This window comes from Mastigoproctus giganteus, chromosome 8, assembly GCF_048544385.1.
Source record: "Mastigoproctus giganteus isolate SK-2022 chromosome 8, ASM4854438v1, whole genome shotgun sequence".
In the NCBI taxonomy this organism is placed as follows: domain Eukaryota; kingdom Metazoa; phylum Arthropoda; class Arachnida; order Uropygi; family Thelyphonidae; genus Mastigoproctus; species Mastigoproctus giganteus.
In genome coordinates, this window is record NC_143582.1 from 72,130,265 (window position 1) to 72,144,666 (window position 14,402).

Consider the following 14,402-nt stretch of genomic DNA (forward strand, 5'->3'; position numbering starts at 1 on the left):
CAAGTTTTACTTTATACCTTATGCTATCAAGTTCAAGATATATGTTACACTGTACTGTTATGATCGCAGCATTAAATTAGTGATATCCTTAATAAAAAGTAAAATTCCTTAGCTAAACACAAAAGGATATAACAACAAGCGATTAGAACCTTCGAGCTATTTATTTATCAAATTAAAACCCTACTATTCGTTGTATGTTAAATATTCACACCAAAACAGTGATAAATAGTAAAATCACTAGTTAAATTTAAAAATAAGCTAATGAATATGACTAAGACTCTTTAAACTATTTGTTAAACACAATTTAATATGTTAATTAATCAAAATGATGGTAAAAATTTCCAAAAGACTTATCCATTTCCACGAGCTCAAAATTCTGCCTGCTGGCACTTATAATCTCATCTTTAGTATTGTAAGTTATTAGCTAGAAATTTACATGCAGTGTTACAAAGGTTCAAATTATTACATCACGAATAGATCAAACTAATTGGAACAGTTACCTGAAAAAAAAAAAAAAAAAAAAAAATCTGAACTTTCCAAAAACTTCCTGATTCATTTCTCAAATATACATGGTCTCAGTTGCAATTTCAATGATGTCCATTTCCACCTTCAGTCTGCTGAGCTGCTCTTACTCTTTTTGATATAATCTAATTATTGGCCATCTGGTTTTTTTCCTTGACTCACCTTATTTTTGCTTTATGATTTCTTTTGTTTTAAAGGTGGTACTTATCTCTATGTCCCTTCTGATATTCTTTGTCAAATCTAATCTTCCTAATCTGGGATCTCTACCTTTGATATCCTCTGGCTTAAAATCTTTTCCCCCCTTTCTATCAAATTTGTGTGTTGCCTCTGTTTTCCTCCTTTTTTTTACAAATTACTTGGAATTTTTCAACTTTCTTTTTTGAAATGACTTTTCATTTTAACTTTCCTAACACTTTGATTCTCTTTTTTTCATTAATCTTTTTGTTTTATTAAAGTTATATATATATTGTGATGATGATTAATGGATAATTTTTCTGTTCAGATGAAGCCAGCCCTTTCTCTTGCCTTTGACAGTATTTAATCTTGAAGTAGATCCCATATCAATACATTGTGATCTCTGCCACCTGTTATGTCTCTTATCTGCAGATGATTAATACAATAAGGGTGTTACTGCTGATAATCAGTATTGCACTACTTCCAAAAAAATGACATCACCAAAGGGTTAATGTGTCATTTACTTAAAAGATGAGGCACTACTTTGGCAATCCTCTCTGGGGACTTTACTGGTCCAGCATGAAGTAGTAGGTAGTCTAAAAAAATGGAAAATTAATGGAAAAAATTGATAAAACTTTTGGTAGTGCTCTTTGAAAATAATGCAATAACAGGGCAACGTGTTCTGAAGGCAAGTTTGTTATACTATGATTGAGCAGTTTAAAGATATCTGGCCTCAGTAACACTTGAATTAGAAGACATTCCTCCCAACTTCTTACGTATAAAGTGATGAAAGTTCATGCACTACATTATTTCCAAAAATTGCAATCTGGTTTGAAAGGTTTAAAAGTTTTTTTTTTTTTTTTTTGAATTTTCACTTTTGCTATTGCCATTACTTTTTCTTCTGTATAGTTGCTGACTGTACAAATTTCCAATTTTTTCCAACCATAAAATACTATTCTCACATTCTAGAAATTTCCTGTTTTTGCCCTGTTGACATAAATTTGTTAAAAAAAATGTAGTTGCATAGATTAAAGTAAATGCTTAATGACTTTCTTTATGCAAAATAAAATAGAATTTTATTTTACATTATATCAATTACCTATATTTTATCTGAAATTTTTTGTTAACAGATTTACATTACTACGCTTGATCTTGGGAGACTTTGACTTTGAGGAACTGGAAGAAGCAAATCGCATTTTAGGACCTATTTACTTTCTCAGTTATGTCTTCTTTGTCTTCTTTGTACTAATGGTATGCTTTAATAACATTTGTTAGTTACATTCTCTTCTTTAACTTTTGGATTATTTAAAATTAGAGATGTAGTTCAATCCTATATTATTAATAATATATTATTAATACCTGTAATATTAATATTTTATTATAACACTTATAATAAAAGTAATAAAAGAGAATTTTTTATTATCATTTAATAAGTTTTTTGTCTTTTTCGCTTCTAATTAAACAGTAATTAGATACAGTCTATATTTAAAATAATTCTGTACAAAAATTCTTTATCAAGTTTTGAATTTTAAATAAAATCAGAAGGTTCTAAAATCTGTTTGTCCTGTGCTAATTGTCGGTTTTTGTGCAGTAGGGTTGATATCATATAAATTCAGTTTATTGCAAAAATAAAATAAACAAAGTTGATGTAATTTTGAGTTCTATTGAATTGGTACCAAAGGGATCAAATTATGAGAAGTTAGTGTATCATATTTGTAAATTATTTGTATTCTAAGGCAAGTTTCTTTGGAAGATGGTGGGGGAGGGCAGGAATCTATGTGCTGTATGCAAAATCCATGTAAATTGATTTTAGGAGGTAACAAGTTCTGAAAACAATGGTGCTACTGCCATTACTTTTCTTCTGTATAGTTACTGACTGTACAAATTTCAAATTTTTTCCAACCATAAAATACTATTCTCACATTCTAGAGAATGGTGCTACTGGTTTTGAACAAGGTCATGAGACCCCCCTCCCCAACCACAATACTACCTAATTCAGTGTCACTTTGATCTTTAAACTCTCTCATTTTAATATTAATAATGATAAGTGAAAAGTATCTAAGTAAAAATTAAGTTAAAAATAATAAATTTTAATAAATAATAAGTGATATTTATTACTTTTTATAAATTTATTATATTCTATATTTATTTTTATAAAATTAATAATAATTTATTAATGATAAATAAACAGGAAATGATAAATGTCCGCCTTCTTAAATACATAGACTCTTTTCATTATATTTGATGGCAGCAAGTTTACAGGTTCATTCTGTTTATTGGCTTTCAGTTCCTGTTGGATTATTTTTATATGCCTTACCTTTCAGTGAGCTCCACAAATAATAATTCAGTGACATTTAATCTGGGGTACCTTTGTAGGGCTGAAATTTTTAGAAATCAGGTTCTTTAAATTCATATAGAGTGGATTCCGGTTATTTGGGACATATTAGGATAGTGCATATTGGCCCAATTAAGTGGCTGCACCAGTTATGTAAAGTTTCGCATAAACAGTTAAAAATACAGTGGATCCCTGCTTTATGAGTGATTTTCTGTACATTCACTATACAACGTGTAGTAGTGCCGGTCATTGTGATCATGTTTGTGAATTGAATTTTAATTCTATTAAACAGCTATTCTAATAAGCGAAAATAGGAGGAACATATCCACAAAAAGTAAAGATATATTAAGCACAAATTTACACTTTATTAAATAAATTTACGCTTACGTGCATAGCTTAATTAATATGTACTGTAACATGCACATAATAACTAGTTGATATTTCTGTTCACTAACATTTGGGAGGAGAGGTTAAAATTTAAAACAGTAAAAAAGATAAGCTATCAATAACAAAGAACATGGCATGCACAAATTGCAACTAATGCGATACGTGCAAGTGAGAATGGAGTAACAAGTTATGAAGCTTAAAAAATACAAATGAAGAGAAGATTCTGAAAATTTATGTTTTTTTATATGATTGAAGATTTCGTGGCAAGGGAAACACATTTCACTATAATAACGTAAAAACCCTCAGAATTCCAAGGATCAGTATTATTGCAAATTCAATAAGATAGAGTTTACTATCCATTTATAATAGATTGCACTAACAGAAAAGCCAAATAAACCAGAAACTGCCAATTTGTTTATGGTTGTGACCCCCAGAAATCCGACTGGACCACTTGGTATGGTTGGAGACAATTATAGGGTAATCTAGAGTGCTGCGGTTTCCTGTCCCAATTAAGCAAAGAAAACCCTGGCTATTTTCTTAATTAGGTTCTGTTCTTTTAGATTTGTCCCAAATAAACGGCTGCCCTAATTAACCGGTCGCCCAAATAACCGGAATCCACTGTATTACTTGAATATAATAGGAAAGGAGTGCTAACATCTTACCCTAACTTTCTGTATTTGAACACGACACTCTTTTTTACTATACAACACTTCTCAGTGATTTTCTTTGGTGGCAGCAATAAATGTTGATTAACATCTTCAAGTTTTTATTTGCTTAAGAATGAAGGGCATTCAGTTCTTTTTTTTTTGTGATAAACACAAACTGATTTCACAAAAATGGATTAATGATTGCAAATTGTCAATGTCTTTATCTGATAAATTGTGATTTTTCCTCAAAATTTGGCTTTGATGTTCGCATCTGGTTTTGAATAAAAAATATTATTTGACTATAAACAAACATTCAGACAGGGAAAATGTCATGTGACATTCATAACAAATCAGTGTGGATGAGTTTCTGTAATTGTAACCTAAAGCTCCTATTCTATATATGGAGATAGTGTTGCCACTGATATTGTTTTTTAAGGATTGCTTATGGTTACAAGAATGAGAGAAATTAGCTCTGTCTTTATGGGTTCCATAAATTTTGAATCACAATGTATATATTTTTGATGAAATATGTATTGTGCATGCACATCATTGAAGTGAAGAAATACAGCTAATTTGTTGAATTAAATGAAAAACAGTGTACTTTGGAACTGGGTTCAGAACACTTAACAACTCCTTTAAAAAAAAACAGTTGCTACCCTTTTTAATTATGGTCCTGTCATACCCTTAATTCCTTCACCACAATATAAACAGAGATTGATTTAGAAAGATGTTTTTAAATCAATTACTGCACAAAGGTGTTTTTTTGTTAATTTCAAAATTTTAATACAAAATAAGTGCCTTCAGGTCATCAGTGCGTAAGCTTCATTATCAGAGCATAGAATATACAAATCTTTATATTCTATACACTGTTTGATATCAGTGTATCATTAGCAGGCATATAAAGGAAAACCTCGTAATACAATATTAGTTTATAGACGGTAGATCTCATTCCTCTTCAAAAGGGATAAGCATTATCATATTAAAAAATTTGTTTAATATAAAATACCATTAATTTGTTTAATACTGAATACAGTTAATATGTATTACAAATTTAATGTTTGTGCCATGAAGAGTAAACCATAAAGTATGCTGCTCATACTGTGATACATAGCTGTCAAGGTCACTGTCATTTCAGGAAGGAGGTCAGATATCTCAGTTTAGTGTGAAATATCAGGAGGGGCTGAAACACGAGTGGCATAATTAATGGTACAGCTGTAGCAGCAGCATGATAAAATAAATAAATTTTATGTTTATATAGTGCAACTTGATATAATTGGACTCTTTATACCATGGTTTCGGAATACCATGGGTGTGATCATCCACCAAAATGAATTATGAAAAAAAATAGTGTTTTCAAAGAACTAGCAATTTAATATCAGAAACTGGAAAAAAAATGAATACTGTATATACTCGTATCTATTGTACATTCTACTACCCTCTTTCCAAGAGGGGGGGCACCTCCATGGGCAGGAGCAGCAATGTGTAGCACATGCTTCTTTATTAGACCGGGGTTCGAGCCTGTGAGCCATCAAAATGCAGGATGCGGAAAGGTCAGGGAATGACCACCGCATATCCTCGGAGCAATATGACCTTAGTTGCTAATGCTCCTAAAAACCAAATAACAACAACATCCAAGAGGGGAAATTAGCTAAAACTTTACTGTATATTTGCTTCAATATATTCAGCATTTAAAGTAATTTTTGTAAACCACAGACTTTTCAGAGAATAATTACTGTAGACACTCAAGTTTTTCCCCCTCAGCTAGAGATGGAATAAAAGAGTATATCAGTGGAACATTAATTACAAACCTTTGGAGGGTAATATGGCTGCTGTTCGTCAAGTGCATGGCTGCTGTTCGTCAAGTGCATTACATTAGTTACAAAGTAAATTTTTGTAAACAGCATGTGATTTCTTTACTTTGACTAGAAGTTACACTTTGGATAGCAAAAACTGTTAAAGGTTTTGCTATCCAAAGATATATATGAAGCGTTGCATGTGTGCTGTTCAAATACAGAAAGTTAGGGTAAGAAGTTAGTGCTCCTTTCTTATTATATTCAAGTAATATGTGAATTTAAAGAATCTGATAAAGAAAGTCAAAAATATATATGAACTGACAAATGATTTATGGAGGTCGTGTGACCTCACTTTGATACTATGATAGGTTGGACATTTTGGTTTTGATTTAGTGTTCTCAAAACAGAAAATTCTAGGGCATCAGAAATAAATACATAGCAAAATTAGTAAATCAATAGGACTGAAGTAATTGCCACCAAAAGAAAAAATTATACAGTTGAAAAAAAGTTAATAATTATCAAAAGAGTTAAGAGTGACAAAACAAAATGTATATATTTTGCCAGTTCGGAATTCCAAAGGGAACGATCCATAGTTGGATGAAAGAGGAAGGAAAATTTCTTCCTCTTTCTACACCTTCATAGAAGATGTAGGTCTCCAAAAAAAAGAAAACTAGAATTTGTGAAAACAGTGATGTGGACCAATGCTTGTATCAGTGGTTTCTACAGAATCGTAGTGAAGGAGTGCTGTTAAATGGGAGACAATTTTGAAAGCACAGGCTTTTAAATTTCATAAGCCAATTGGTGCAGATGATGACACATTTAAAGCTTCTGAAGCGTGGCTTTGGGGATGGAAGGCTTATCTTTGGATATCCCAGTTTAGTTTTGTAGGCAAATCTACATTTGGTGACATTACAGCAACAGAACCATTCTTGAATTTCTGCATAATGTAATTCAAGATGGTGAATTCACAGATGAACAGTTGTGAGTTACAACTGTGATGAAACAGCTCTGTACTATAAACCTCTCCTCGACAATCACTGGATATTAAAAAGGCACCCAACAGACATGAAAACAAACAAAGAGAGAATTATTGCACTACAGTTCACAGTAAAAATCAAAGTCTGCAATAATTTAAACATGTCAACATGAACTCTCTATAAAAATAGTCCCAAGCTGGGATGATGAGTGATATTTGTGCTTCATGATTTGAAAGTGAGTTTGTACCATCGGTGAGATGCCACTTGCTTTCTGAAAAAACCTGAAGAAAAAACTCCATTGAATCACTGCCCAGTTCATCCTTGAGTGATGTCTTGAAATCAAAAGTGTTGGTAAGATCAGAGTTGCATTTCTGCCAAGAAACATAACTGGTGCTAATTCAGCCCATAGATCAGGGCATTATTTGAACCCTCAAAGCCTACTTTCATGGTGAGTTACTTGTGGGTGTTGTGAACTCAGAAATTCAAGTTCTAGAATTTCTGAAACATTAAACCTGAAAGTCATTTCATACAATATTGAATCAGCATGGAAGAAAGTAAGTTCAACTGCAATTGAAACTACTGGAAAAAATAAAACAGCTAGTGTTTTATTTCTCAATAAAACACTAGGTGTTTGTGGTTAAATCTGCCATGGGGAAAATTGAGCAAACAGAAGGTGACTGAACTGTCGTGTACTAATGTAGATGGCACTACAAGGCTTCATCCATTGTAATTGGAAAGTCTTGTCAGCCAAGATGTTTTAAAGAAGTGACCGCTCTTCCATGTAAGTTACAAGTCAAACAGAACAGCTGAGATTACCACTAAAATTTATTAATCATGGTTTTTAAATTGGATAGAAGAATGCTCATGCAGAAAGGGAAAATTCTGATGATCTTGGCTTACTGTGCTGCACATTCTTTTGGGGTGTTAAAGTTGTCAAATATTAGATTGCTCTTTCTGCTTTCAAACACCAAAAGTTTTGTGCAGCTACTGGATCATAACTCGAAGGAAGCCTTTAACCCGAAGGAAGATCATAACCCGTAGGAAGTGTTATTCCCATCTCATGTGTTATTTGATCTGCCACACTGAAAGTAAAATGGTATTGCCCCAAAAATGGAATGTGTTAGATGCCCTTAGGAACATGCATATGATTGTGTGAGATGGCATTTCTTCTAATGCCATAATAAACTGCTTTTCCAAAAGTAGTTTTATCACCCTCTTACAAAAGATGAATCTAACCATCAAATGAATGAATGGAAGGTGTTGAGGGGGCACATGAACTGTGAGGAAGACTTTCAAGACTATGTTTGTGTGGATGACTCTGTTGCTGTCATAGCTACACCATCACAAGACCATCTACTAAACATTCAGTATGTTGACAGTAGCAAAGATTATAGGAATGATGAGGTTATATGATTAAGATGACTAAGAAGAACCTGTGTTCACATTACCTAGCAAATCTGATGCCCAAAATATATTAAATGTGATTGAAAATGGGCTTGCAGTGACATTAGCAGTGAGGTGCTAATAGCTTTTGATCAGATTTGTACTATTTAAGAACACACAGGTCCTGAGCTGGATATCATCATTCTTCTCTCTCTTCCCCCCCCCCCCAGGCTTCTTTGCACCATATAGCTAATAATAATAAAACAAAGTTTTCAGAAGTTGGATTCATTTTTTAAGACAGTGTTAGGCTCTCGAATTAAGTTAAACTTAATTTTGAAGCATAACAGTTGACAGTGTATTAATTCATGAACAAGTACTGACATGACTTTTTGATCCATTTCTAAACTAATCTTTATTGCTTACAATTGAAAATTACAAGAGTAATTTTTACTGCTTGTTTAACCTTGACTTTTTTAATTACCTTTAAAATGTTCTTTGATGTAGTCCTTGTTTAATAGTCTTTGAAATTCAACCAATTCTCATTTTTTCAGAATTAAGGTATTTTTCTTTTATTATTATATTCATGAATCTATTAATTTTATATTAATTTTATGTGAAAAATAGCAAGTTGAAGATTAATTAGTGTAAATTATAAAAAAAATTACAAAGCCGATTTTGTCATGTTCATTCACAAACCTCATTATTATAAAGTGAGAAAACTTCAAAGCTCTTCAAAGTTTCTGTAAATTATTGATACAAAGCTCTACAAAGTTTCTGTAAATTATTGATAAAACCCCATGAACTGTCCTGGCAGCCATCTGCATTGCTCAGAGAACCTGAGCAATGCAGGTTCTTTAAGATATCTGACTGCAGTTATCTCCCCCAGGTCTTTTTTTATTTTCCATTACCCTAAGTGTAGTACCACATAATTTGTACTTTAATGTGGGATTATTGCTAGCAACATGAAATACCTTGTAGTTGTCAATGTTACACATTAATTGCTTTTTCTCAGCCCAGCTGCCTAATTTTTCAAGATCTAGTTGCAGTAGCATACCTTGATTATTGTCTTTGATTGTTGATTATACCTTGATTGTTGGTTGCTTGATTATTGTCAAAGACAATCAAGCAACCAACTTTTTTATCATCTAAAAGCTTAGACATTGAGCCTGGTATACCTTCATTTATACGAATATCATTTATATCATGAATATCATTTATATATATAAAACAACAGTGGTCTCAACACTGAATCCTGGAGGATTTCACTAATAACATTAGTCATGAAGAGCAGTATCCATTGATAACCACTCTTTGTCTTCTCACATTCAGTCATCCCTTTGTCCATAGTAGTAACTTGCCCTCTATGCCAAACTGCTTAATTTATGTAGTATTTTATGTGCAACAATATAAAAAGATATTCTGAAATAAAAGTTTATGATATCAAAATGAGATTTTGCATCTAGTTCCTTTGTTTCTGCATCATCATCATATTCAATCAGATTGTTCAGACAATACCTCCCCTTAACAAATCAATGCTATGACTGCAGTATAACTGTATTCCTGTCTAGGTGGTTCTGCATTATTTCTTTACTCAGGGACTCCATTATTTTCCCTGGAACAGAAGTCAAAATAACAGATCAGTAATTACTCATGTCACTATTTGATCCCTTTGGTCTATCTTTTATGAATTGGGGATACATTTGCAAATCTTCATGCCATAGGGACCTCCCCTGATATATAAGGATGCTCTCATAATCATGGTTAAAGGTTTTCTTTCCTCTTTTGCTGCCTCCCTTAATGTAATTGGATATATCCTATCCACCCCCCCAGGTGCTTTTTATGTTTAGCTTCAACAATTTCTGTTACACTTTCCTGTCAGATATTAAAATTATTTACCTCCTTGTTAGAATTTGACATATTTCTGTTATCCCCTTTCCTAAAGAATTCCTGATGTGTGAACTGCAGTTGCAAAATACCTATTCAGTTTTTCAGCATTCTGATCAGGATCATCAACAATTAAAATCATTGATAACAAGTGGACTAATGGGATTTATCCTCTTCTAGTGAAGAGGATAAATCCCATTAGTCCACTTGTTATCATAAGTAAAGAAGTTTTTGCTGTTTTACTTCACATCCTTTTCTGAAGACTTGTTATAATTTGCCTTAGCTTGCCTAACCTCCTTTGTGACTTGATTGCAGACTAGTTTATATCTATCATAGGCTTCTGTATTGCCTGATAGCCTGATAATTTATATGCATACCATGCATTTTTCCTTTTTTGCCCTGAATATCTTTAGTTCATCTGACATCCATTTAGTTCTAACACTTGAACAGTATTTCTTAATTAGTATGAAAAGCCTAGTAGCTTCTACGATTTATTCCCTGAATGCTTTCCATTTAGAATTTGCAGGTAGTAATATCATCTGTTGGTCTCACTTTGAATGCAAAATCCTCTGTTGTAACCATTGAAGTAGGTACATCATATTATTTGCCACCAAACTGTCACTTAAACAAATAGAAATCTCATATAGCAATGGCAGGGCTGCAGGGAGAATGATCAAGAAGTTCCCTCCACAAATGAGGTATATGATTTGAAAAAGTATTTGAGACCCCCTGTATGTTATATGAATACATAATAGGATACAGTTGCCATTAGAATTTCTAGAAGAGTTTGTGACTCATACTTTTGCATGCAATGATTATCTATTACAGTGATTATTCATTAACAAATTTTAAAACCTCTTTTGCACCAAATTTTGTGATATAAGTTTGAACTGAACTTAGATTTTGACATTATTGGCAGTGCATTTATATTGGAGCCCTCTCTTTCAATAATTTTAAGCCATATGCCTTCTAGACCATTTTCAGCTTACAATGTTTTGGGCAGTTTATTTTCATCCAAATTTTACTGGTTATATTGCAACCTGTGTAAGCATGTAATGGCAGTAAAACTACAAACTCCATAACCTGATCAACATCAGCTAAGTGAGATCTTATTGTTCTTTTCTTTTTAGCTGTTAAAACCTTCATTCAAAGTCCCAAACAAATAGCAGGTTCCAATTTAGGCCGGTAGTAAACAGAGAGAAAAAATACAATTTCTGTAATTTATATTATATCATAGCTTGCATTGTATTTAACAATCACATACTCTCTGATGTCATCAGTGTAGTTTTACTGCAAGTTAAAATCTTCTGAAATGGATAAGATCCTGTAATTGAACACATTTGCTTGGTTCATTAAATCCACTTGAAAATGTTTAGTGTTTGATTATTGTTTAAATGTGAATATTTTTATATTTAAATTTCTGTATTTGTATTCAAAGTTTTCACAAAGTAAGGGGGGAAAAAACCAAGCAAGCAGAAACTGACTGAACGAGGTTTATTTTTCAACATAATCACTAAAAATATTTACACTGTTCTACTTTTATCAAATTCTGAAAATGTATTCTGGAAAACGACATCAGCTGTTGTCATAACAAGTAAAGTATGTCGTTTTCACACTTTGCATCATCAGAAATGGAATTTTGGGGCGAATTATAAGGTGAAATATAGGGCCTCCATAGCCGAGTGGTCAGGAATGTAGTAGCACATGCTCTTTGAGTAGACCAGGGTTCAAGCCCCTGACTGCTAAATACGGTCGATCTGCCAACCCACACTGGACCAACGTGGCAGATTGTGGTCCATTTCCCTCAACATGAACCATTGAGGAGGCTTCCATCCTGCAGTGGATTGATAATGGCTACAGTTTACCTTTTTTTTTTTTTTTTTTTTTTTTTTTATTATGTGCTAGCACTTTTAATCAAAATGTATTGTTAGCTTGGTTCACCCCACTCCCCAGCAAAGAAGATTACATCTGTGCTATTAGCAAGGAGGGTAATAGTGATTGTTTTCTAGGACTATTGTGTATTCTTATGCATTTTCAAGTGGCTGGGGAAACTGAGAATACTGCATTGTACTGTACACTTTGAAAGAATTCAGCCACTCAATGTGTAGAAAATGCCCTGGGTATTGAGAAGTGAAGTATGTTGCATAGCAGTGCAATACAGCATCCAAGAGACCATTACTGATTTGTGGAGGGAACTTCTTGATCATTCTCCCTGCAGCCCTGCCATTGCTATATGAGATTTCCATTTGTTTAAGTGACAGTTTGGTGGCAAATATTTTCTGATAATGTACTTCAATGGTTACAACAGAGAATTTTTCACAATTTTATCAAGTGGTGGAACATGCAAATGTTTTTGGTGATTATGTTGTAAAATAAATGCTGTGTTCAAGTCAGTTTTCTGCTTACTTCATTTTCATCCTTGTATCATCAAAAATGGAATTTTGGGATGAATTATGTGCCAGTACTTTTAACCAAAACTTAAATGTACACAAATGCATTGTTAGCTTGATTCATCCCTCCATCCCACTCTCCAGCAAAGAAGCTTACATCTGTGCTATCAGCAAGGAGGGTAATGGTGATTGTTTTCTAGGACTGTTGTGCATTCTTATGCATTTTCAAGTGGTTGGAGAAACACTTTTTATTCAAAAAAAGTTGAATAAAAGTATATCGTTATACTCATTGAAAACTAGACAAATTATATGTAAATTGGGTTATGAAAAGAAAGTAGTTATGAATCTGATATAGACTTTTTCAGAAAATTCACTAAGCATGCTATAATTCTTCAATTGAATAATGTCTGATACATATCCCATTTAAAATAGGTAATTATGGATTTACCATTGACTAAACCCCATTTAAGTCTCTAATGCAACTATATTGACTGTCAGTTTTCTTTGTTAATACTTATTTTGGTGCTTTTATAAAAGCTATTTCTGCAGATAATGCTTTGTGATATGTCAATAATTCAAAAGTAGTGAGAGTTGAAAGATTCAAGCCATGCTGTATTGAAAGCATCAATGTGTATTCTTTCAGTGTTGCAATAGGATGGGGTGTGGTGAGGGGATTTCTATGACCTTGATTGCTACCAGCACCTAACACTTTCTGGAATATTCTTACCCCCTAAAATTAATTTGAATTCCATAGTAAAATTGCATTATGTGGGATTTTGTAAATGCCATCCTGCCCAAGGGGTTGCACTAAAGGTAATCTGTGGTTGGTTAACTTAATCTGCTAGAGGGCATACGAAGAAAAGTTACATTTATACAAACTGTAGTCTTATTGTATTACACAGAACAAAACATTTAGTGCCTGATCAATTCAAGAAAATTCCTTAATAGACATTTTATATGTAGAGTCAGGGTCCATTATTATCAGTGATATATCTGGACTTGCATTATAACATATTTTACAGAAACCATATGTTTTTAAAATTTTATTATTGCCATGCAAGTACATTATTTTATTATTTATATTACAAACTGCAAAGAATTTTTGTGATAGGCTGTACCACTATTTACAAAACACAGGAAGTGAAAGCCATATACTAGAATGTGAAAATAATTGGTTTATACAACTGATTTTCACTAATAATGAAAGTCATAGTGGCAATTTACTCTGCACTACCTGATTTTACAGAAAATAAGTTTTGGAGCATTGTTTGCTACATACTGCTATTTCTTTTGGTATAAACAAAATTTATCAATTTATGCAGTTACATCAAACAGAAAGATTCAATGTCTATTGTTTCTAACCGGTATAATACAGTTTCCATTTCAGCTGTGGTTTCCACTGTGCTTGATAGCGGGTGGGTTCTTCATTGTCATCAGCATATTTTTGGACTTTGTAACTGCTGGATCACTTCTAAATGAAACAATCCAGCAGTTACCTTTGCTAGGATTTCTGCATCAATCATGTGGTTGAATTTTGAACAGACAACTGACATTTGCCAAGTTAATAAAATTACTTTGTGTGGCAAGCATCTCTTCAAAACTTTTCAGCCTTTTTATGCTTAAGGTTGTGTGCTTCTTCCTGTACACAACCTTAATTCTTTCTACTCCTTATTTATCACTATATGTGTCATCACCATCACTGTGGATTTAGTTCAGAACTAGGGAAAGCTTCTGCAAGTCCTTTTAACTACTACTAGACATTGAGTTGTAAAGATCAGCCTATCTACCAAAGGTTCAAGTTAAATATGAAATAAACAAATGATGCCAACACTGGAAACAATTTCACAAAGTAAACAAAACTGATTAATTAATGATTCCTAGGATTCTCTATCATCCCATTTCCAAACTGA

The 14,402-nt window shown here is 32.7% G+C and overlaps 1 protein-coding gene across 1 annotated transcript in view; it reads left to right on the top strand.

The window, feature by feature from the left end:
- The window catches only part of LOC150081625 (polycystin-2-like), a 260,880-nt gene that overhangs the window by 193,448 nt on the left and 53,030 nt on the right, over nucleotides 1-14,402 (top strand). Inside the window, exon 10 of the mRNA XM_090379489.1 lies at nucleotides 1,827-1,947. Coding sequence (XP_090235615.1) covers nucleotides 1,827-1,947 — 121 coding nt within the window. The remainder of the gene's footprint in view (nucleotides 1-1,826; nucleotides 1,948-14,402) is intronic.